This window comes from Acipenser ruthenus, chromosome 1 (genome assembly GCF_902713425.1).
Source record: "Acipenser ruthenus chromosome 1, fAciRut3.2 maternal haplotype, whole genome shotgun sequence".
Lineage (NCBI taxonomy): Eukaryota > Metazoa > Chordata > Actinopteri > Acipenseriformes > Acipenseridae > Acipenser > Acipenser ruthenus.
This window is the reverse complement of record NC_081189.1, coordinates 119,487,765-119,509,381: the sequence shown is the minus strand read 5'-3', so window position 1 is coordinate 119,509,381 and position 21,617 is coordinate 119,487,765. Positions and strand designations below refer to the sequence as shown.

Sequence of the window (21,617 nt, the reverse complement as noted above, 5' to 3'; positions counted from 1 at the left end):
ACTAATCAGCTAGTTATAAACAGTTATGAATAGGCGAGCAATATCTACCTGAACTGGGAGCCATTCTTATATTGGAGGATGTTGCCTCGGTCCCGAATGAACCCAGAGAATCGTACCCTGGGCCAGTTCACATATGCATCTTAATTCAGGTGATGCACTCGCATGACTAACTGGCTGCAATGCTTTGACTGTCTTCATGAGGATGACCCAGTTTCTCACCTCTTCTAAAACGTGATATTACTAACACTGTTGACATTATCACACTGTTGACATTATCACACTCTTGATATTCCATCCATTGTTATTGTATTCAACAGCAGCACTTCCTGTGTTTGCAGGACATGTGTTCTTGAGTTTAACTAAAGTACACGGTGCACCTCTGCTCCACTTGTCTTTCTCCTCACATGACAAGCACACAACTTGATTTCTTCATGTTAACCCTTCTTTAGTTCATTTCTTACTGTACAAGAGTAAACAGTGTAATTACAGAAGTGAGTTTGTCTCTTGTGTGCATTATCCGTGTTCATTCTCCGATTCACTGGATTATTATTATTATTATTATTATTATTTATTTCTTAGCAGACGCCCTTATCCAGGGCGACTTACAATCGTAAGCAAAAACATTTCAAGTGTTACAATAGTTAATTGAATGTCATTTTAATTTTAGTTTCTTTAATTCAGTGTCATTCCTGTGTAGTATTTGAGGACGTGCTGCCTGTAGGTCTCTGAGAGCTTTGTCTCCATGCCGTCCCCCCATGTCCTTACATTGTGCTGCTCTGTAGGTCTCTGAGAGCTTTCTCTCCATGCTGTCCCCCCATGTCCTTACACTGTGCTGCTCTGTAGGTCTCTGAGAGCTTTCTCTCCATGCCGTCCCCCCCTGTCCTTACACTGTGCTGCTCTGTAGGTCTCTGAGAGCTTTGTCTCCATGCCGTCCCCCCATGTCCTTACATTGTGCTGCTCTGTAGGTCTCTGAGAGCTTTCTCTCCATGCTGTCCCCCCATGTCCTTACACTGTGCTGCTCTGTAGGTCTCTGAGAGCTTTCTCTCCATGCCGTCCCCCCATGTCCTTACACTGTGCTGCTCTGTAGGTCTCTGAGAGCTTTGTCTCCATGCCGTCCCCCCCATGTCCTTACGCTGTGCTGCTCTGTAGGTCTCTGAGAGCTTTGTCTCCATGCCGTCCCTCCCATGTCCTTACACTGTGCTGCTCTGTAGGTCTTTGAGAGCTTTCTCTCCATGCCGTCCCCCCATGTCCTTACACTGTGCTGCTCTGTAGGTCTCTGAGAGCTTTGTCTCCATGCCGTCCCTCCCATGTCCTTACGCTGTGCTGCTCTGTTCCTCTTTCCACAGATGGAGTTCTCTATGCCGCCACAGTCAACAACTTCCTGGGCACGGAATCCCTCATCTCCCGGGCAACAGGGAAGGAGGGGGAGCGTATCCGCACACAGACCTCCGTGTCGTGGCTGAGTGGTGAGGGGCTGAGCAGCTTCAATCACTGCTGTTACAGTATGAAAACGTGCAGCCTTGGTGTGTCTAGAATGTAACTGCGTGGTGTACAGCAGTTACACTACTCTGCAGTGGGAGTAGTCTTTGCAATTCACACCCATAGACACTGATCTCTAAATGAGGTGGCTGTAACAGCAATACACTAGGAAGACGTGTGTCTTTCCCCCCCAAAGATTTTTTTAATCTGCACTTTGAGGTCACTAACTCTGTATTTGGTAAGTTCTGTATGTCTCTCTCTCTCTCTCTCTCTCTCTCTCTCTCTCTCTCTCTCTCTCTCTCTCTCTCTCTCTCTCTCTCTCTCTCTCTCTCTCTCTCTCTCTCTCTCTCTCTCTCTCTCTCTCTCTCTCTCTCTCTCTCTCTCTCTCAATGACCGGGTATTTTTCTAAAGTGCTTGTCCAGTATGAACAGTTGGTCAGTCCTCACTGCTGAATTCTCTGTTTTCATTTGTGGCCCTCAGCCGGGTCATGGTCCACATGCCAGTATTTTAAAGTGTACTGGAGCCTCTTTGGGAGATGGTTAAAAGCGTTTTCATTTCTTTCTGCTGTTCCAGAACCTGAGTTTGTGAGTTCTGCCTTCGTGCCCGAGAGCCAGGACAGCAGCGAGGGGGACGATGATAAAATCTACTTCTTCTTCACGGAGATAGCCAGGGAGTTCGAGTTCTACACCAAGGTCAAGGTGCCCAGAGTGGCGCGTGTTTGCAAGGTGAGCGCTTACCTGCGGCTCACGTGTCTCATGGGTGAAAGGAAAAGGTGTTTGTCACGTGTGTGTGTGTGTGTGTGTGTGGGATCTTGAAAAATATGTTGTGGTGCTGCAGCACTAGGGAGATGGGAGGGGGTTAGGAGACAGTAGTCGCATGTTGAAACTTGCTGTGCTTGGTGTAATACACAGGGGTGTTGTGGGTTTCCTGTCGGTTGCCTCATTGATCTGCCTGTTTGAGGGATGGATTCCAGTTTGGAGCTGGAATTGATGCTTTTAATGGGATTCACAGGTTCAGAAGGAAGTGCTTTCTCCAAACTGCAGTGAGTTTGCCGTGTAAACTCAAGAGATGTTTTTGAAAATAATCCAGAGCAGCCCCTAAAATCCTGGGTGGGGATCGAAGGGTTACTGCAGGTGGTTGTGCAAGACTGTCATTGTTCAACACATTTGGGATTATCCCTGTAATTATCCACAAATACACATAGCGTTATCCCAGCAGTGTCAGTATAGCCATTTTTTGTTGACGTGTTTTTGCAAAGATCTTAAAAGCAAATATATTTAACTTTTTTTTTTTATTGCAGTATTATTTTTATTATTATTATTTATTTCTTAGCAGACACCCTTATCCAGGGCGACTTACAATCGTAAGCAAATACATTTCAAGTGTTACAATACAAGTAATACAATAAGAGCAAGAAATACAATAACTTTTGTTCAAGTGTGACAAACCACAATTCAATAATACAGCAGATAATAGTGATAGTTACATCAGGATATGATTAAATACAAAATACTACAGGTTAAACACTTGGCAGATTACAGTATTCTGAAGTACAGGATTAAATGCAGTAAAATAGAGGGCAGATAAGAGCAAAATAAAGCACATTTAAATGAAGGGTGATAGTGTCCCAGGATACAAACAGAGGAGTTCTACAGGTGCTGTTTGAAGAGGTGAGTCTTAAGGAGGTGCCGGAATGTGGTCAGTGACTGGGCAGTCCTGACATCTGTAGGAAGGTCATTCCACCACTGCGGAGCAAGGGTGGAGAAGGAGCGGGCTCGGGAGGCAGGGGAGCATAGCAGAGGTAGAGCCAGTCTTCTAGTGCAGGCGGAGCGGAGAGGTCGAGTGGGGGTGTAGGGAGAGAGGAGAGTAAAATGAACACTTTTGTTGTAATAAATATACAGTATATTTTAACTGTTTTTATATTTCAAATCTATAATTTGCATTACAACAAATTCCCCTTTGTCAAATATATTGCCATATCTCAAATATATATTAATAATACATTTTGTATATTTTATAATTTGAATAATTCAGTTCATAATATTTAAAATCTATAATTCGTATTTTAAAAAGGGGGGCATTTGTTTTTACACACAAATATTTGTATAGAGTGCCATACTCTGTGTTTTTTGGGGGGTTGGGGGTTGGGGGTGACCCTGATCCTGCAGGTCAGTGCATTTGAAATCCCCCTTTTTCTTTTAATTGGAGGCTCTGCTTTTTATTTTCTTGTTTCATGTTTCTTCTTTTCAAACCCCGAGCTGTGTGTTTTGAGTTTCTCTCGAACCCTGGAGGCAGGAGCCCTTTCCTCTCGTCATGACAACTGCTCTTTACACAGCAAGAGAGAAATCCCTTCCCATTCCCTTTCCCTGGACTCTCCTTCACCTCGTCGTAAACAGCCCAGAGCAGTCTCAAGGGTCAATCCCTGCAAAGTGAAAATGAACTCTGTAGTCATGTTTTGTTTCATGCAGAAGTATTTATAAACTTTCATTTTCATCCGATTTAGTGCCTGATCAATGAATACATTCATTTCACAGGACACACATGACACACAGGACACACAGGACACACAGGACACACAGGACACACAGAGCCTACTAGGATGTGTTGGTGTGCAGCAGTTTAAAAGCCCACCACCGCACCCTGTGATTTCTAACCTCTTGAATGAGGAACTTTGCATAAGGAACACACAATTACAGGAAGTGGCGCTGATTTTGACTCCAGGTCACTAGTTACTTACTTTGTCAGTTGCAGATTAACTTTATTCAGGACAGGGTTGATTTTTTAGGTAGGGGCAGTAGTGTGGAGTAGTGGTCAGGGCTCTGGACTCTTGACCAGTGGGTTGAGGGTTCAATCCCAGGTGGGGGACATTACTGCTGTATCCTTCAGCAAGGTACTTTACCTAGATTGCACCAGTAAAAACCCAACTGTATGAATGGGTAATTGTATGTAAAAATAATGTGATATCTTGTAACAATTGTAAGTCGCTCTGGATAAGGGCGTCTGCTAAGAAATTAATAATAATAATAATAACAAATAATTATAATAAAAACATGCATTGAGCACCCCCTGCTGGATGTGACTAATACTGCAGATCCAGGCGTGCCACTGTGGGAGTCTTCAAAAACAGTTCTGTTACGTACAGCAGTAATGTACAAACGAGAGGAGGCCACCCGGCCCATCAGTGCTCGTCCAGATTTCTGGTAGCAAGACCAGACTGAATAGATTCAGATCCCTCAACCTGTCATCTTCAATGAATGCCACTCAGTCAATTAAGCATCGGCAACACTGACAGCACCTGCAGAGTGCTCTGTATACACTGTGACCCTGGTAGCTCAGTGTGTCTCTGAGGTCAGGGCTCTCCTCTCACCTGCAGAGTGCTCTGTATACACTGTGACCCTGGTAGCTCAGTGTGTCTCTGAGGTCAGGGCTCTCCTCTCACCTGCAGAGTGCTCTGTATACACTGTGACCCTGGTAGCTCAGTGTGTCTCTGAGGTCAGGGCTCTCCTCTCACCTGCAGAGTGCTCTGTATACACTGTGACCCTGGTAGCTCAGTGTGTCTCTGAGGTCAGGGCTCTCCTCTCACCTGCAGAGTGCTCTGTATACACTGTGACCCTGGTAGCTCAGTGTGTCTCTGAGGTCAGGGCTCTCCTCTCACCTGCAGAGTGCTCTGTATACACTGTGACCCTGGTAGCTCAGTGTGTCTCTGAGGTCAGGGCTCTCCTCTCACCTGCAGAGTGCTCTGTATACACTGTGACCCTGGTAGCTCAGTGTGTCTCTGAGGTCAGGGCTCTCCTCTCACCTGCAGAGTGCTCTGTATACACTGTGACCCTGGTAGCTCAGTGTGTCTCTGAGGTCAGGGCTCTCCTCTCACCTGCAGAGTGCTCTGTATACACTGTGACCCTGGTAGCTCAGTGTGTCTCTGAGGTCAGGGCTCTCCTCTCACCTGCAGAGTGCTCTGTATACACTGTGACCCTGGTAGCTCAGTGTGTCTCTGAGGTCAGGGCTCTCCTCTTACCTGTTGTCTGTGTTTATAGGGGGACATTGGGGGTCTGAAGACCCTGCAGAAGCGCTGGACCACCTTCCTGAAGGCCCAGCTGGTGTGTGAAAACCCGCTGACTGGCGCCCGCTACAACATCCTGAGGGACGTGTTCACTCTGCAGAGAGAGCCGGGGAGCAGGAGCAGCACACGCTTCTACGGGCTCTTCACCTCGCAGTGGTGAGACAGCAGGATAGAACGGCCTCAGAGTGCAGCTACAGGAGTCACACTCACCTCGCAGTGGTGAGACAGCAGGCAGGGCAGGGCAGCTATAGGAGTCACACTCACCTCGCAGTGGTGAGACAGCAGGCAGGGCAGGGCAGCTATAGGAGTCACACTCACCTGGCAGTGGTGAGACAGCAGGCAGGGCAGGGCAGCTATAGGAGTCACACTCACCTCGCAGTGGTGAGACAGCAGGCAGGGCAGGGCAGCTATAGGAGTCACACTCACCTCGCAGTGGTGAGACAGCAGGCAGGGCCTCAGAGTGCAGCTACAGGAGTGACACTCGCCTCGCAGTGGTGAGACAGCAGGCAGGGCCTCAGAGTGCAGCTACAGGAGTCACACTCACCTCGCAGTGGTGAGACAGTAGGATAGGGCAGGGCCTCAGAGTGCAGCTACAGGAGTCACACTCACGTCGCAGTGGTGAGACAGCAGGCAGGGCAGGGCAAGGCAGCTACAGGAGTCACACTCGCCTCACAGTGGTGAGACAGCAGGTAGGACGGCAGGGCATCTACAGGAGTGACACTCGCCTCGCAGTGATGAGACAGCAGGCAGGGCCTCAGAGTGCAGCTACAGGAGTCACACTCACCTCGCAATGGTGAGACAGCAGGATAGGGCAGCTACTGGAGCCACACTCACCTCACAGTGGTGAGACAGCAGGCAGGGCAGGGCAGGCAGGACAGGGCCTCAGAGTGCAGCTACAGGAGTCACACCTTCAACTCGATGTAGAGTCACACTTTAGAAATCTAAGAACATAAGAAAGAGTCCTAGTTGCTAATTGATCTCAGGACTTTGTCAAGTCAGGTCTCAATCCATTATGCCATTGTCCTGCCTTTTCAGCACCGCTGATGGAAACCCAGCACACCGTCGCTACATTGTTGTCAGGCATGGAGGCGAGGCAGGTACCCCGGCACACACTTGAAAGCTGGCAGGGGAGAGTGTAGAAATGCAAAGCTAGACTCGCCCAAATAATTGGCATAGACAAAACTAGATTGGCCCAGCATCGATTTTGAAGCGTTGGACGAAACTAGACTCGCCTGGGCTAGTCCCGAAATTCAGTGAAAACTGTTGAATAAACAGGTTTCGCCCAGTCATCTTTTTCAAGTTCTGGGCCAATCTAGATTTGCCCAATTTGACGCATGCGAGTTCCAAAGAAAAAGTGGTAACTTCGGGATTTGCCCAGAAGCTGATGTCATTATCTTAAAGGAATGCGCTCCTCTGCTATCCTTAAAAGAATGAGATAAAGTAAGAATAGCCAGGGTTGACATTCTGAAATCAAGTGGCCAGTTTATGTGGGTTTTTCATGATGGGTGGGTTTATTCTAGTGGCCAGTCTGTATAACGAATGGGAATTTTAAAAGCTGCTGTGCAGTGCCCAGTCTTAGACGACCTGTGCTCTCTCCTCTCAGGGAGCGTGACGAGGTGTCAGCGGTGTGTGCTTACGACCTGCAGGAGGTGAGCCAGGCACTCGCAGGCTCCTACAAAGAGGTGAAGAGGGACTGCAATAAACCAGCGTACCCAGAACCAGATCTCTACCCCCGGCCAGGAGCGGTAAGAGCAGCCCCTCCTCCTCATTGTAACACACAGCCCCTCACACTGCACCAGCCTCTTCCAAACTACCCTCCACCCCTCATTGCAACACACAGCCCCTCACACTGCACCAGCCTCTTCCAAACTACCCTCCACCCCTCATTGCACCACACAGCCCCTCACACTGCACCAGCCTCTTCCAAACTACCCTCCACCCCTCATTGCAACACACAGCCCCTCACACTGCACCAGCCTCTTCCAAACTACCCTCCACCCCTCATTGCACCACACAGCCCCTCACACTGCACCAGCCTCTTCCAAACTACCCTCCACCCCTCATTGTAACACACAGCCCCTCACACAGCCCCTCACACTGCACCAGCTTCCAAACTACCCTCCACCCCTCATTGTAACACACAGCCCCTCACACAGCCCCTCACACTGCACCAGCTTCCAAACTACCCTCCACCCCTCATTGCAACACACAGCCCCTCACACTGCACCAGCCTCTTCCAAACTATCCTCCACCCCTCATTGCACCACACAGCCCCTCACACTGCACCAGCCTCTTCCAAACTACCCTCCACCCCTCATTGCACCACACAGCCCCTCACACTGCACCAGCTTCCAAACTACCCTCCACCCCTCATTGCAACACACAGCCCCTCAACCTGCACCAGCCTCTTCCAAACTACCCTCCACCCCTCATTGCAACACACAGCCCCTCACACTGCACCAGCCTCTTCCAAACTACCCTCCACCCCTCATTGCAACACACAGCCCCTCACACTGCACCAGCTTCCAAACTACCCTCCACCCCTCATTGCACCACACAGCCCCTCACACTGCACCAGCCTCTTCCAAACTACCCTCCACCCCTCATTGCACCACACAGCCCCTCACACTGCACCAGCTTCCAAACTATCCTCCACCCCTCATTGCACCACACAGCCTCTCACACTGCACCAGCCTCTTCCAAACTACCCTCCACCCCTCATTGCACCACACAGCCCCTCACACTGCACCAGCTTCCAAACTACCCTCCACCCCTCATTGCAACACACAGCCCCTCAACCTGCACCAGCCTCTTCCAAACTACCCTCCACCCCTCTTTGCACCACACAGCCCCTCACACTGCACCAGCCTCTTCCAAACTACCCTCCACCCCTCATTGCAACACACAGCCCCTCAAACTGCACCAGCTTCCAAACTACCCTCCACCCCTCATTGCAACACACAGCCCCTCACACTGCACCAGCCTCTTCCAAACTACCCTCCACCCCTCATTGCACCACACAGCTCCTCACACTGCACCAGCCTCTTCCAAACTACCCTCCACCCCTCATTGCAACACACAGCCCCTCACACTGCACCAGCTTCCAAACTACCCTCCACCCCTCATTGCACCACACAGCCCCTCACACTGCACCAGCCTCTTCCAAACTACCCTCCACCCCTCATTGCACCACACAGCTCCTCACACTGCACCAGCCTCTTCCAAACTACCCTCCACCCCTCATTGCAACACACAGCCCCTCACACTGCACCAGCCTCTTCCAAACTACCCTCCACCCCTCATTGCACCACACAGCCCCTCACACTGCACCAGCCACTTCCAAACTACTCTCCACCCCTCATTGCAACACACAGCCCCTCACACTGCACCAGCCTCTTCCAAACTACCCTCCACCCCTCATTGCACCACACAGCCCCTCACACTGCACCAGCCTCTTCCAAACTACCCTCCACCCCTCATTGCACCACACAGCCCCTCACACTGCACCAGCCTCTTCCAAACTACCCTCCACCCCTCATTGCAACACACAGCCCCTCACACTGCACCAGCCTCTTCCAAACTACCCTCCACCCCTCATTGCAACACACAGCCCCTCACACTGCACCAGCCTCTTCCAAACTACCCTCCACCCCTCATTGCAACACACAGCCCCTCACACTGCACCAGCCTCTTCCAAACTACCCTCCACCCCTCATTGCAACACACAGCCCCTCACACTGCACCAGCCTCTTCCAAACTACCCTCCACCCCTCATTGTAACACACAGCCCCTCACACTGCACCAGCCTCTTCCAAACTACCCTCCACCCCTCATTGTAACACACAGCCCCTCACACTGCACCAGCCTCTTCCAAACTACCCTCCACCCTTCATTGTAACACACAGCCCCTCACACTGCACCAGCCTCTTCCAAACTACCCTCCACCCCTCATTGCAACACACAGCCCCTCACACTGCACCAGCCTCTTCCAAACTACCCTCCACCCCTCATTGTAACACACAGCCCCTCACACTGCACCAGCCTCTTCCAAACTACCCTCCACCCCTCATTGCACCACACAGCCCCTCACACTGCACCAGCCTCTTCCAAACTACCCTCCACCCCTCATTGTAACACACAGCCCCTCACACTGCACCTCACACTGCACCAGCCTCTTCCAAACTACCCTCCACCCCTCATTGTAACACACAGCCCCTCACACTGCACCAGCCTCTTCCAAACTACCCTCCACCCTTCATTGTAACACACAGCCCCTCACACTGCACCAGCCTCTTCCAAACTACCCTCCACCCCTCATTGCACCACACAGCCCCTCACACTGCACCAGCCTCTTCCAAACTACCCTCCACCCCTCATTGCAACACACAGCCCCTCACACTGCACCAGCCTCTTCCAAACTACCCTCCACCCCTCATTGCAACACACAGCCCCTCACACTGCACCAGCCTCTTCCAAACTACCCTCCACCCCTCATTGCACCACACAGCCCCTCACACTGCACCAGCCTCTTCCAAACTACCCTCCACCCCTCATTGCACCACACAGCCCCTCACACTGCACCAGCCTCTTCCAAACTACCCTCCACCCCTCATTGCACCACACAGCCCCTCACACTGCACCAGCCTCTTCCAAACTACCCTCCACCCCTCATTGCAACACACAGCCCCTCACACTGCACCAGCCTCTTCCAAACTACCCTCCACCCCTCATTGCACCACACAACCCCTCACACTGCACCAGCGTCTTCCAAACTACCCTCCACCCCTCATTGCAACACACAGCCCCTCACACTGCACCAGCTTCCAAACTACCCTCCACCCCTCATTGCAGGAGCGAATCTCTTATAAAAATGAATATGAACAGATATGCCCGTGCTGTATGACGAGAGCAACTGCCCCCTCTGTCATTTTGCCCCTGGTAGGATTCACAGTGACTTTGTCAAAACGTTTGTCATTTAATTTGTGAAGTTTCTGTAAGCTGACTGTGCGTGGCTCTTCCCACAGTGCCTCACATCTTCTCTCAAAGTGGAGGGATTCCCCAACTCGCTGAGCCTGCCGGACAAGGTACTGACCTTTGTCAGAGACCACCCTCTGATGGAGCAGCCTGTGAAAGCACGCCCCCTGCTGGAGAAGAAGGGAACTAAGTACACCAAGATCGCTGTGAGCCTGGCCCCTCTACGCCTCGCCTCCTCTGAGCTCGACAGCACGCCCATCCTGTACCTGGGAACAGGTGAGACTGGGCGAGACAGAGAGAGACTGGGGGAGAGACCGAGGGGGATAGTAAGGGAGAGACTGGGGGAGAGACTTAGGTAAAACTGGTTAGACTGGGAGAGACCGATAACTATTTCTGTACATTTCCTGCATTACCTTAGCATTTTAATACTCTGATTGAAGAAATTAAATCTAGAGCCATGTCAATAATTGTGAGACATATTCTGCATGGAAACCAGTTTGGACTTGAATCGGGTTGGTGGTTTTAAAGAATCAATATTCTTTGTGCATGTAACGGTAGAATGTAAAGGTGTGTGTGTGTGTGTGTGTGTGTGTGTGTGTTTCAGATCAGGGTGAGCTGCACAGGGCGGTGGAGGTGGGGGAGCAGGCAATGCTCATCGAGGAGACTGTGCTGTTCCCTTCGGATGAGCCCATTCAAAACATCCAGCTGGACAAGGTTAGAGGAGGCCTTGTTTTATTATTGTTTGAGAAAAAAAAAATCTTAATTTATTCTTCTCATAGAAAAACAGTTTTGAAATAACAAGAAACTTGGATCGCTTGTTCCTAAGTCGATTCCTAAGCTTACTCTAGTTTTAAAACCAGAATATCTACAGCACAATATAATTGGACCAGTTCAAATATGGCTGGCATTAGTGAGAGGTATGCCTTGGTTAGAACTGCTTTAACAGTGCAACAGTAATGTAGATTCTCTGTCTGTCTGTCTCTGTCTCTGTCTCTGTCTCTTCCTCTCCTCATGTTGCAGGACTCCCTGTATGTGGGCTCTTCCAGCGCTGTGGTGAAGCTGCCTCTAGTGAACTGCAGCAAGCACAGCAGCTGTCAGGACTGTGTCCTGGCCCGGGACCCTCTGTGTGGATGGGACCCCAGTCAGTCTGCCTGTGTGCAGCCTGGAAAGAGCCAGGGGTAAGCACCTTGCCTCTCGGGAGGTCAGTAATTGCTCAGGTCAGCAGTGTAATAGAGCAGGTGGTTTCTAGCCAGAAACATGATGTTTTTCCATGCTTTTCACATGGTTATACATATGCTTTACAATGGTTGCTTATGCTTTACTTTGTGTTCACTGTGCTTTATTAAACTTTGCTGTGCTTTTACTATGGTAAACTCTTATAAGGTACAAGGCTGCACAATTGTGCTTGTGGGAGACACCAGTCCCTTTCACAATGGAGCCCGCTGGCTGGCTTTGCTTTTGCTCAAGCCTTATTGTTCTTCTCATTTCTCATCAGGGTTCTCCAGGACGTGGAGCATGGAGAGGCATTCAAGCTGTGTCCTGATACAGGTGAGTGAGGCTCGGGTACCTGGAATGATGAAGATTCCTGACATGCAGGGTTTGGATGACCACTGGAAGCACGTTCATTATAATGCTGGGATTCAAGCGTGTGCTCTGTCTTTGATGTGGGAGTGTTCACTTTTCTTGGTTCATTGCATGTGATCATTTTCCTATGATGACATGATTTGGACCAGTCTATATAGAGCTCTGATCCTGCATACCAGGGTGGCGCAATCCCAGTCCTCCTGAACCAGTTTAGCCTCCTCCCAGGTCTTTATAATTCATTCATACCTGTATGACCTGGAGGACCCGACCACAAGGCCCAGATCTGTGCACCCGTACTGAACGCGTTCTAACAAAGTGAACCTCTGTGCTCCCTGCAGGAAAGTGTGATCCACAGCAGACTGTTGTGAAGGCTGCCCTGGGCATCCGCATGGTGCTGCCCTGCATGCCCCCCTCCTCCTGGTCTCGCTGTGTGTGGAAGCTCCCCAAGGACCTCCCTGCAGCGAGCCAGCGTGCGGACGGGCTGGAGGTCATCGTATCGCAGAGCAGCCTGGGGGAGTACAGCTGCAGCTGCATGGAGAACGAGATCAACTGCGACACAGCCTCCTATACACTCGAGGTGGGCGACCCCACCATGGCGGCCGTGGGCTCCGGCAGCAGGAAGTATACCATGGGCATCTCCTTCTTCTGCCTCCTGCTGGGTGTGCTGCTTGGGGCCCTGGGCTTCTGGAGCTTCAACAGGTTCACAGGCTCCAAACTGAGACACACAGAGCAGCGCTATGCAGAGACCCCCAACTCCCCCAGCATCCTATCCGAGGGAATGCCGCTGACTGAGAAGAAGAACAGGCTGAACGGGCTCAACATCTATGCCAACGTGAACGAGGTCTGCGACGAGGCCAAAGAGAACGGCAACACCCTCACCACCATGAAACACACAGGGGCCCCTCTCGCCTCCTGTGAGGAGAGCTCCATCTAGGGCTGGGGTGGAAGAAATGCTGTGCTGTTCTCCCAACCCCTCTCCACACCTTGTGTGCTCTGACCTCCACCAAAGTATTCTTGGCGTTAACTGAGCCGTTTCATTGACAAGCACAACCTGAAGCCCTAAATCCCAATCCCTTTTGTCTTTTTAAACAGTGAACATTAAAAACAGGGTGGGGTGGCCACATGCATTGGATTCGGAGTCGGGGCTTTTGATGAAGGATTACCCCTCCCTCGGTTTGCAGTTTTGACACCAAGACTACAGCAGTGCAGTGAAGAAGCTGGAGCACGAATGTTTTGAAGGAAGACCTTGAAGTGACACTGCCACTGGCCTGTCTAACAGGCATTGTGCTTTAGCCTCCAACACTGCAGACTGGGGTTGAGGAGCATTGTGACTCCACTGCCTGCCTGGGATGCCTGCAGTCTGGCCGCTGCAATCTTCCCCTCCCTTCAGAGAAGCTACAGAGAACAAATGAACCTTGCCAATTCAAACCGACTTCAAAGTGTATGGCCAGCATTTGATGCGTGCTGTATCACCTTTTTATTTTTATTACTTTTATTTATTCTTTTAAGCATTTAATAATGTTGTTCTAGTCGAGTTTGATGCTGATCGGCAGTCTTGCTGGATTTTATAAACTTGCCCCCTCTGGAGTGCGGAGTGTGTACTGTGTATGTCATCATCCCCCAGACTGTAATCAGCACACTGCTCCAGAAATGGACAGCCTGGGCCACTGTGTCTTTGGAACTGGAGTGTTGAAGCAGCAGGGCTGACAGTCAGTGCAGAGAGACACACTCCTTACCTGAGGCAGTGCAGAGAGACACACTCCTTACCTGAGGCAGTGCAGAGAGACACACTCCTTACCTGACAGTCAGTGCAGAGAGACACACTCCTTACCTGAGGCAGTGCAGAGAGACACACTCCTTACCTGAGGCAGTGCAGAGAGACACACTCCTTACCTGAGGCAGTGCAGAGAGACACACTCCTTACCTGACAGGCAGTGCAGAGAGACACACTCCTTACCTGAGGCAGTGCAGAGAGACACACTCCTTACCTGACAGGCAGTGCAGAGAGACACACTCCTTACCTGAGGCAGTGCAGAGAGACACACTCCTTACCTGACAGGCAGTGCAGAGAGACACACTCCTTACCTGAGGCAGTGCAGAGAGACACACACCTTACCTGAGGCAGCGCAGAGAGACACACTCCATACCTGACAGGCAGTGCAGAGACAAACTCCTTACCTGAGGCAGTGCAGAGAGACACACACCTTACCTGAGGTAGCGCAGAGAGACACACTCCTTACCTGAGGCAGTGCAGAGAGAAATACTCCATACCTGACAGGCAGTGCAGAGACACACTCCTTACCTGAGGCAGTGCAGAGAGATGGACTCCTTACAAAAGAAAAGAGATTTAGAATGAAACCGTGTCAGGCGCGTGAGTAACAATGGATTTTCCAGACAGTAATTTGTGTGTAAAAGAATAAAAAGTTTTATTATTATTATTCTCTACACAAAAAAAAAACAAGCAACAAAGAAAAAAGAACAGCGTGAGGGAGGGGGTGCTGGAGTAATAATCAAAAAGAACAGCGTGAGGGAGGGGGTGCTGGAGTAATAATCAAAAAGAACAGCGTGAGGGAGGGGGTGCTGGAGTAATAATCAAAAAGAACAGCGTGAGGGAGGGGGTGCTGGAGTAATAATCAAAAAGAAGAGAAGTGGAAACGTCCTTAGTCGTCTTCATGGTGTTCCCAGACATAAAACAAAAGGAGTAAAACAGAAAAGAAAATATTAGTACAGTTTCCAGTCGTATCTCTAGAGATTCAAAAAACACCACCACCAAACTTTCGTTTTTTCCCTCCTCCTATTTTCCCTCAGGACCAACCCCGAACACCGTAGTGCGTTCCCTTTAGTATGCAACGCCCTGCCCCTGTAGTCAGTGGAACACCAATCCCAAACTGACAAGTGTCCTTATAACTCACTTGACTCCAATGGCTGGAATTTACATACTCGCACTTCCGCCCCTCACCAAGGTGCCGCCCCTCATAAAGATGACTTTCGTCATGGTCACGAGACCTTGGTAAGGGAAGTCCCGAGTTGGTTTGTTGCCTTCTATTGTCGGGAGGCTGAATTACAGACCGAAACCCCTTTGACTCATCACATACCTCTATTATCCCGACTGATGGCACTGCACACAGGACAGGGTAAACAAGGGGCTGTTCCGAGAACAGAGGTGCTCGGATAGTTGAAGTTCGGATATTATTATTATTATTATTATTATTATTATTATTATTATTATTATTATTATTATTATTATTACTATTATTATTATTATTGTTGTTATTGTTGTTGCAATATGGAGTGTCTGCCCATTAAACCTCTTGGTTTATCCAATCTTCCTAATGACCAGGATTTCAGGACCAATGCCCTCTTTCATCTGCCCTTCTCTTTATCTTGGTGCACATCCCCAGCGCAGGTGGAGGGGGGCACAGCTGCACCAGTCTCTCCTGGACATTGGGGAGGGGGTGAGACTGCTGCAGGGGAGAGCTGGGCAGTGAAAACACATACTGTACAGATCAGAGGTTCTCAAACTCGGGTTAGGGGATCCCTTTTTAATTCCAATAGCGAAAATGAGAGAGAGGCAAGTCACATACAAGAAATAAGAAGTGTGCTGCAGTGGAAGTAGGCGTTTTATGTACTGGTATATCGTCTGTCTCTCCACAGCACTGAAAGAACATTTCTCTGTACAGTAAGTGTGTGTGTAGCATTTATGCTGTTTTACACAGGAGAGGTTTGTACAATTCCATGGGCCCCAGTTTGAGAATCCCCCAAGGTGAATCCCTCAAGGTGAATCCCTCCAAGCTGAAGGATGTTGTATGAATCTGTTGTGAATTGTATTCAAATGAATGTTATTCAACGAAAACACTGGGGGAGCAGAGTTTTAAAGAAGTGTGTCTCTATGACTGTGTAAATGCATTTACAACAGTCCAGTGAAATGAGTGGGCTGGATTCTCAAACTTCTCCAAATCGTCATTAGCGCATTTTTTTTTTATTTTATTTTTTAATAAAGGAAGTAAGAACCCAATAAAGTTACCAACCAGAATGTACTCTGATATTTCATGAAGTGGTTTGTAAGTTGTTTTAGAATTGCATTTGGAGTAAGTAGCTGAGTTTGGAGTCATGTGCTGTTCTGCTGTACCAGAGCACTCCCTAACAGCTGGCTCCAACACTGGAGACTGCATCTTGACCCTGAAGTGTCTGATCTGTAGTGTTCTCCACCCTGCCTTCCCATGCCAGTCCAGGAGCAGATTCTTATGAAATGAGCCCACAAAGATCCAGATGAACCCGGTGTTCCTGTGCTGAGAGAGATGAGGATTGTCTGAACTACACTGCTGCAAGCAGTGACGGGATGGGATTCAGAGCTGTGTGGACAGGCACTCACAGGAGGCTGTGTGGTCCAGTGGTTAAAGAACCAGAAGCTCCGTCTTTCTGGTGAGATGTAATTGTAAGTGACTCTGCAGCTGATGCATAGTTCACACACATCAATAAGCTACTAACCACCAAACGAGCAAGATGGGCTGAATGGCCTCCTCTCGTTTGTAAACTTTCTTATGTTCTTATGTTCTACCAGGTGAGCCACTCAGGGACCCCACTGAACCTGCACTGCATGACTCACCCTGCACACCACGCGGCTGTGCTTCTACCACGTGAGCCACTCAGGGACCCCTAAAGACCCTTCAATTTTACAAAAGATTTTCACTGCTGTCGTGGTACTTTCTGACAATCTTTTTTTTTTTAATGTTGTATTATTATTTTCAGAGAATACTGTTCTCTCAATTCATTCTTCTTCAGCTCTCTGCTAGGATGTTTTCTTTATAAAACACGGGCATGACCAAACAGAAAGACTTTTACAATTGGACATGAAGGTATTTATTTAGAATACAGACAAACGCTTTCTACATTTCATAGAACAATATACATACAAGACCCAGTCACAGAGGTAAACACCATGCAGACAGGAATATTGTGCGGATCTCGTATCTTCTCAGATTCCCTCGGTGTTGGCTAGGATCCTGCTCAGTTGGTTTAATGACAAACGATTCGACAAGAAGTCTCTCAGTGTATTAAATGCGAAGACATTGAGAAACACGTTTGGCACTGTACCATCTTCACTACACCATGATAATCTCCTTTAAAGCAATATCACTTTTGCAAGGAACCCTTATGGGTAGAAACTGGTAAGAATTAGAAAAATCAATTTATGATTGTTACCTCTGCAGGCCTGGCAGGCACATAATCTACTGGAGGTGGTGCCCGTGTGTGTGTGTCAGGTGTGCGTGCCTCCCCCTGGTGGTTGGGCGTGGAAGTGCCCCTGTGCACGCAGCCTCTTGAGGTCCTCCACGTACTGCCGCTCCCTCAGCAGCTGCTGCCTCTGCTCCTCCAGCTCCCCCTGGTGGGCGTGCAGGACCTGGGTTTGACGGATCAAGTGCAGCAGCTCCTGCCGCAGCTGCCGATTCTCCAGCTCGATACTGTGGGTGTGTTCCACTAGGCAACGAGACGCCTCCTGGAGAGGGGAAAGGACAGGAGAGGAGCAGACTATCAAAACTCGTGAGACAGTACAGGAGCTCAATAAACCTAAAGGATCCCATTTACAATGCCCAGGTAATCCACTGTCTACTTGAATTGGCATCTCAGCCACTTATCTAAATGGAAAGGCAGGGGCTGGACTCCTATCCATACGGTTCAAAGACAAACGTTTTTACCAATCCACTAATAAAGCACAAGCTCTGCAGTGGAGGTAGGTACAGGTCTTCTGCTGATGGCAGTATTATTAACTCACCTGCCACTAAGAGGAGATTCATTACAACTGCGCACAAGAGCAAAGCAACAACATGGTGCCAACCCCAAATTCAACTAAGCTTTCTCCCCTAACTTCTTTACACCACTCTCCCGCCAAAAGATTATTATCCATTAACTAGAAATAAATAACTCAGAAATGCTACATAAAGCACCTTACCTTTAATTAGCTTGAGAACACTAGAATGCATGACAGTGGAAGCATTGTGCTTTCTACGATTCAAATCTCTATAAGCACGCATGCAGACTAGTCTCCACCTTGTTACACAAGCATCACTAAACCCACCGCGTATGATTTACACTGGAACATAAATGCATTTGGAAACTGAGGAGGAGGATGTAAACTAGAGGTTACCTTTCTAAAAGTTTCCCACAGTAAAATCATTGCAAAATGTAATAAAGCACAATGAAAGAGGCCTGGTAAAGAATAGCAATGTACAGTAAAGCATATTAAAAAAATCATGGCAAACCACTGTAAAGAAAATGCAAATCACAAAAATAGTGTTCAGAAACATTGCGGTGAACTTTGTATATGGGCTCTTCACACTGTTGGAGGCTGGATGTGGAACCAAGCTCTCCTGGGGTACAGGACCTCTGCACTATAGTGCATGTCTGTCTTTGCTCCGCAGTGCAGAAGGAGGCTCGCAGGCTCACCCGGGAGGCTTCCACAGCCAGTGCCTGCACCCTCTGCCTGGACTGCTTCTCGTTGTGCACCTTCTCATGTAGGAAGTGTGCCTTGATGCTCTGCAGGCTCTCTGAGTGCTTGGCTCTCATCTCCATCACTTCCTTCTCCAGCTCCTTGATGCGGCTCATCTGCTCCTGTTGGAGATGCTGTACACAGAGAGAGAGAACAGAGAGAAGATCTAAGGCATCCCCAGATACACACATACTCAAGAGTGTTCAGGGTGAGGAATCGAGGGGCACAGACACACACTCAGAAAGAGTGTACGGGGTGAGGAAACAAGGGGCACAGACACACACTCAGAAAGAGTGTATGGGGTGAGGAATCAAGGGGCACAGACACACACTCAGAAAGCGTGTACGGGGTGATGAATCAAGGGGCACAGACACACACTCAGAAAGAGGGTATGGGGTGAGGAATCAAGGGGCACAGACACACACTCAGAAAGAGTGTACGGGGTGAGGAAACAAGGCACAGACACACTCAGAAAGAGGGTATTGGGTGAGGAATCAAGGGGCACAGACACACACTCAGAAAGAGTGTTCAGGGTGAGGAATCGAGGGGCACAGACACACTCAGAAAGAGTGTACGGGGTGAGGAAACAAGGGGCACAGACACATACTCAGAAAGAGTGTTCAGGGTGAGGAATCAAGGGGCACAGACACACACTCAAAGAGTGTACGGGGTGAGGAAACAAGGGGCACAGACACACACTCAGAAAGAGTGTACGGGGTGAGGAAACAAGGGGCACAGACACACACTCAGAAAGAGTGTTCAGGGTGAGGAATCAAGGGGCACAGACACACACACAGAAAGAGAGTATGGGGTGAGGAATCAAGGGGCACAGACACACACACAGAAAGAGAGTATGGGGTGAGGAATCAAGGGGCACAGACACACACACAGAAAGAGTGTTCAGGGTGAGGAATCGAGGGGCACACACACACTCAGAAAGAGGGTATGGGGTGAGGAATCAAGGGGCACAGACACACACTCAGAAAGAGTGTTCAGGGTGAGGAATCGAGGGGCACAGACACACACTCAGAAAGAGTGTTCAGGGTAAGGAATCGAGGGGCACAGACACACACTCAGAAAGAGTGTTCATGGTGAGGAATCGAGGGGCACAGACACACACTCAGAAAGAGTGTTCATGGTGAGGAATCGAGGGGCACAGACACACACTCAGAAAGAGTGTTCATGGTGAGGAATCGAGGGGCACAGACACACACTCAGAAAGAGTGTTCAGGGTGAGGAATCGAGGGGCACAGACACACACTCAGAAAGAGTGTTCAGGGTGAGGAATCGAGGGGCACAGACACACACTCAGAAAGAGTGTTCAGGGTAAGGAATCGAGGGGCACAGACACACACTCAGAAAGAGTGTTCAGGGTGAGGAATCGAGGGGCACAGACACACACTCAGAAAGAGTGTTCAGGGTGAGGAATTGAGGGGCACAGACACACACTCAGAAAGAGTGTTCAGGGTGAGGAATCAAGGGGCACAGACACACACTCAGAAAGAGGGTATGGGGTGAGGAATCAAGGGGCACAGACAAACACTCAGAACGAGTGTTCAGGGTGAGGAATCGAGGGGCACAGACACACACTCAGAAAGAGTGTTCAGGGTGAGGAATCGAGGGGCACACACACACACACACAAACTCTATTGGACTCCCAATAGATTTACTATTCTAAATTCCTGAGGTTCATGGGGATTCTTGTATGTTCAAATATATATTTAAACAGTACCTTGCACAGACTTTTTTGAGCACTACAAACAAGCCGATACACACACATACACACACAGTGGCTTTGAAATTACAATAACAAAACCTAAAAATTGCAACAATGTCTTCATTCACAAAATATATATTATACAAGTAGATAGATAGATAGATGGTTAATAATGTTTTTCAGCTGTATACGCTGATATAGGAGGACAGGCATACAGTACCTTACACTCCGAGAGATCCACAATATCCTTATTTAACTTGGACAGCTCGCCCTCTTTTTCCAATATGTGGTTCTTCAGCTCTGAAAAGCAAACCACCAGGAGGTTACTGATTTAATCGGCAGGCAGCAGGCTGCCCCTGTGCCTGACAGTTCTGAAGCTTTCTGAGAATAACTGGCACACGCTCCAGCTGCAATCACACTGTGAAGCAATGGAAAGGGCCTCTTTGAAAAGATCTCGTTTTGGCAAATTCCTGTTCTCCAAAAACTCAGTCACTTTGAAAGTTTTGACGGCCCAAAACCTTCCTCATGAAATTTCCTTTGCAATGCTTTGGTTGTAAAAAAAAAATGAATAGTGTGTAAATGACTTAAACTTATCAATCAATCAATATAGCGCCTTTCACAATAAATTGACTCAAATCGCGTTACATGGACAGAACAGTACGTGAACAGCTATAAAAGCAGAGAATACAATAAAACAGTCCAAACATAAGACAATAAAATAAAGAAATACGCCATCATTTTAGCATAAATAAGATCGATTATAGAAATGTGTCTTTAGTCTGGTTTTAAAAGCTGCAACAGTTTGTGCTTCCTTTCCAGAACTAGGCAGATAAGTCCATAGTTTAGGGCCCTGCAGCTGAAGGCTCTGCCTCCTGTATTCTTTAAAAATAAATAGTAATAGTAAGCAACCCAGCGTGTTTCTGTTGAAACCCTGGCAGCAGCATTTGCATAAGCTGCAATCAGGATAGCAAATATATTAAATGATTATTACTTTTCACAAGTTTTTACAAAGGAGGATACGGACAACATGCCCCACATGTCGACCTGTTCCTATCCAGTTTTAAATAACTGTAGCATAACAGAGACAGAAGCGTTAAAGGGACTAGGAGCTCTTAAAATAAACAAATCCCCTGGGCCGGATGAGATCCTCCCAATAGTACTCAAAGAAATGAAAGAAGTTATTTACAAACCGCTAACCAAGATCATGCAACAGTCTCTTAACACAGGGGTTGTACTGACAGACTGGAGAATTGCAAACATAATACCGATCCACAAAAAGGGAAACAAAACCGAACCAGGTAACTGCAGACCAATAAGCC

General features: G+C 48.7%; 2 protein-coding genes across 3 annotated transcripts in view; one reads left to right on the top strand and one right to left on the bottom strand.

Annotated features, from left to right (window-relative positions):
• The window catches only part of LOC117421109 (semaphorin-4F-like), a 56,146-nt gene extending 40,022 nt beyond the window's left edge, over positions 1-16,124 (top strand). The window contains exons 6-14 of the mRNA XM_059034777.1: positions 1,347-1,466; positions 2,053-2,204; positions 5,514-5,695; positions 7,143-7,284; positions 10,564-10,789; positions 11,118-11,227; positions 11,534-11,691; positions 12,009-12,061; positions 12,436-16,124. Of these exons, the coding sequence (XP_058890760.1) occupies positions 1,347-1,466; positions 2,053-2,204; positions 5,514-5,695; positions 7,143-7,284; positions 10,564-10,789; positions 11,118-11,227; positions 11,534-11,691; positions 12,009-12,061; positions 12,436-13,031 (1,739 nt within the window). The 3' untranslated portion in view covers positions 13,032-16,124. The remainder of the gene's footprint in view (positions 1-1,346; positions 1,467-2,052; positions 2,205-5,513; positions 5,696-7,142; positions 7,285-10,563; positions 10,790-11,117; positions 11,228-11,533; positions 11,692-12,008; positions 12,062-12,435) is intronic.
• Positions 14,656-21,617, bottom strand: part of ccdc166 (coiled-coil domain containing 166) — a 15,474-nt gene continuing 8,512 nt past the window's right edge. Inside the window, exons 6-9 of one of the 2 annotated variants that reach the window (XR_004547455.3) lie at positions 20,519-20,598; positions 18,539-18,715; positions 17,300-17,591; positions 14,656-14,765 (exon numbers count right to left, since the gene is read on the bottom strand). Coding sequence is in view for 1 of the 2 variants with exons in the window: in XM_034035056.3 (XP_033890947.2) it covers positions 17,355-17,591; positions 18,539-18,715; positions 20,519-20,598 (494 nt within the window). In the remaining variant the exon portion in view is untranslated. Of the gene's footprint in view, positions 14,766-16,941; positions 17,592-18,538; positions 18,716-20,518; positions 20,599-21,617 lie in introns of those variants that run through there. The other variant, XM_034035056.3, reaches the window with a different exon arrangement.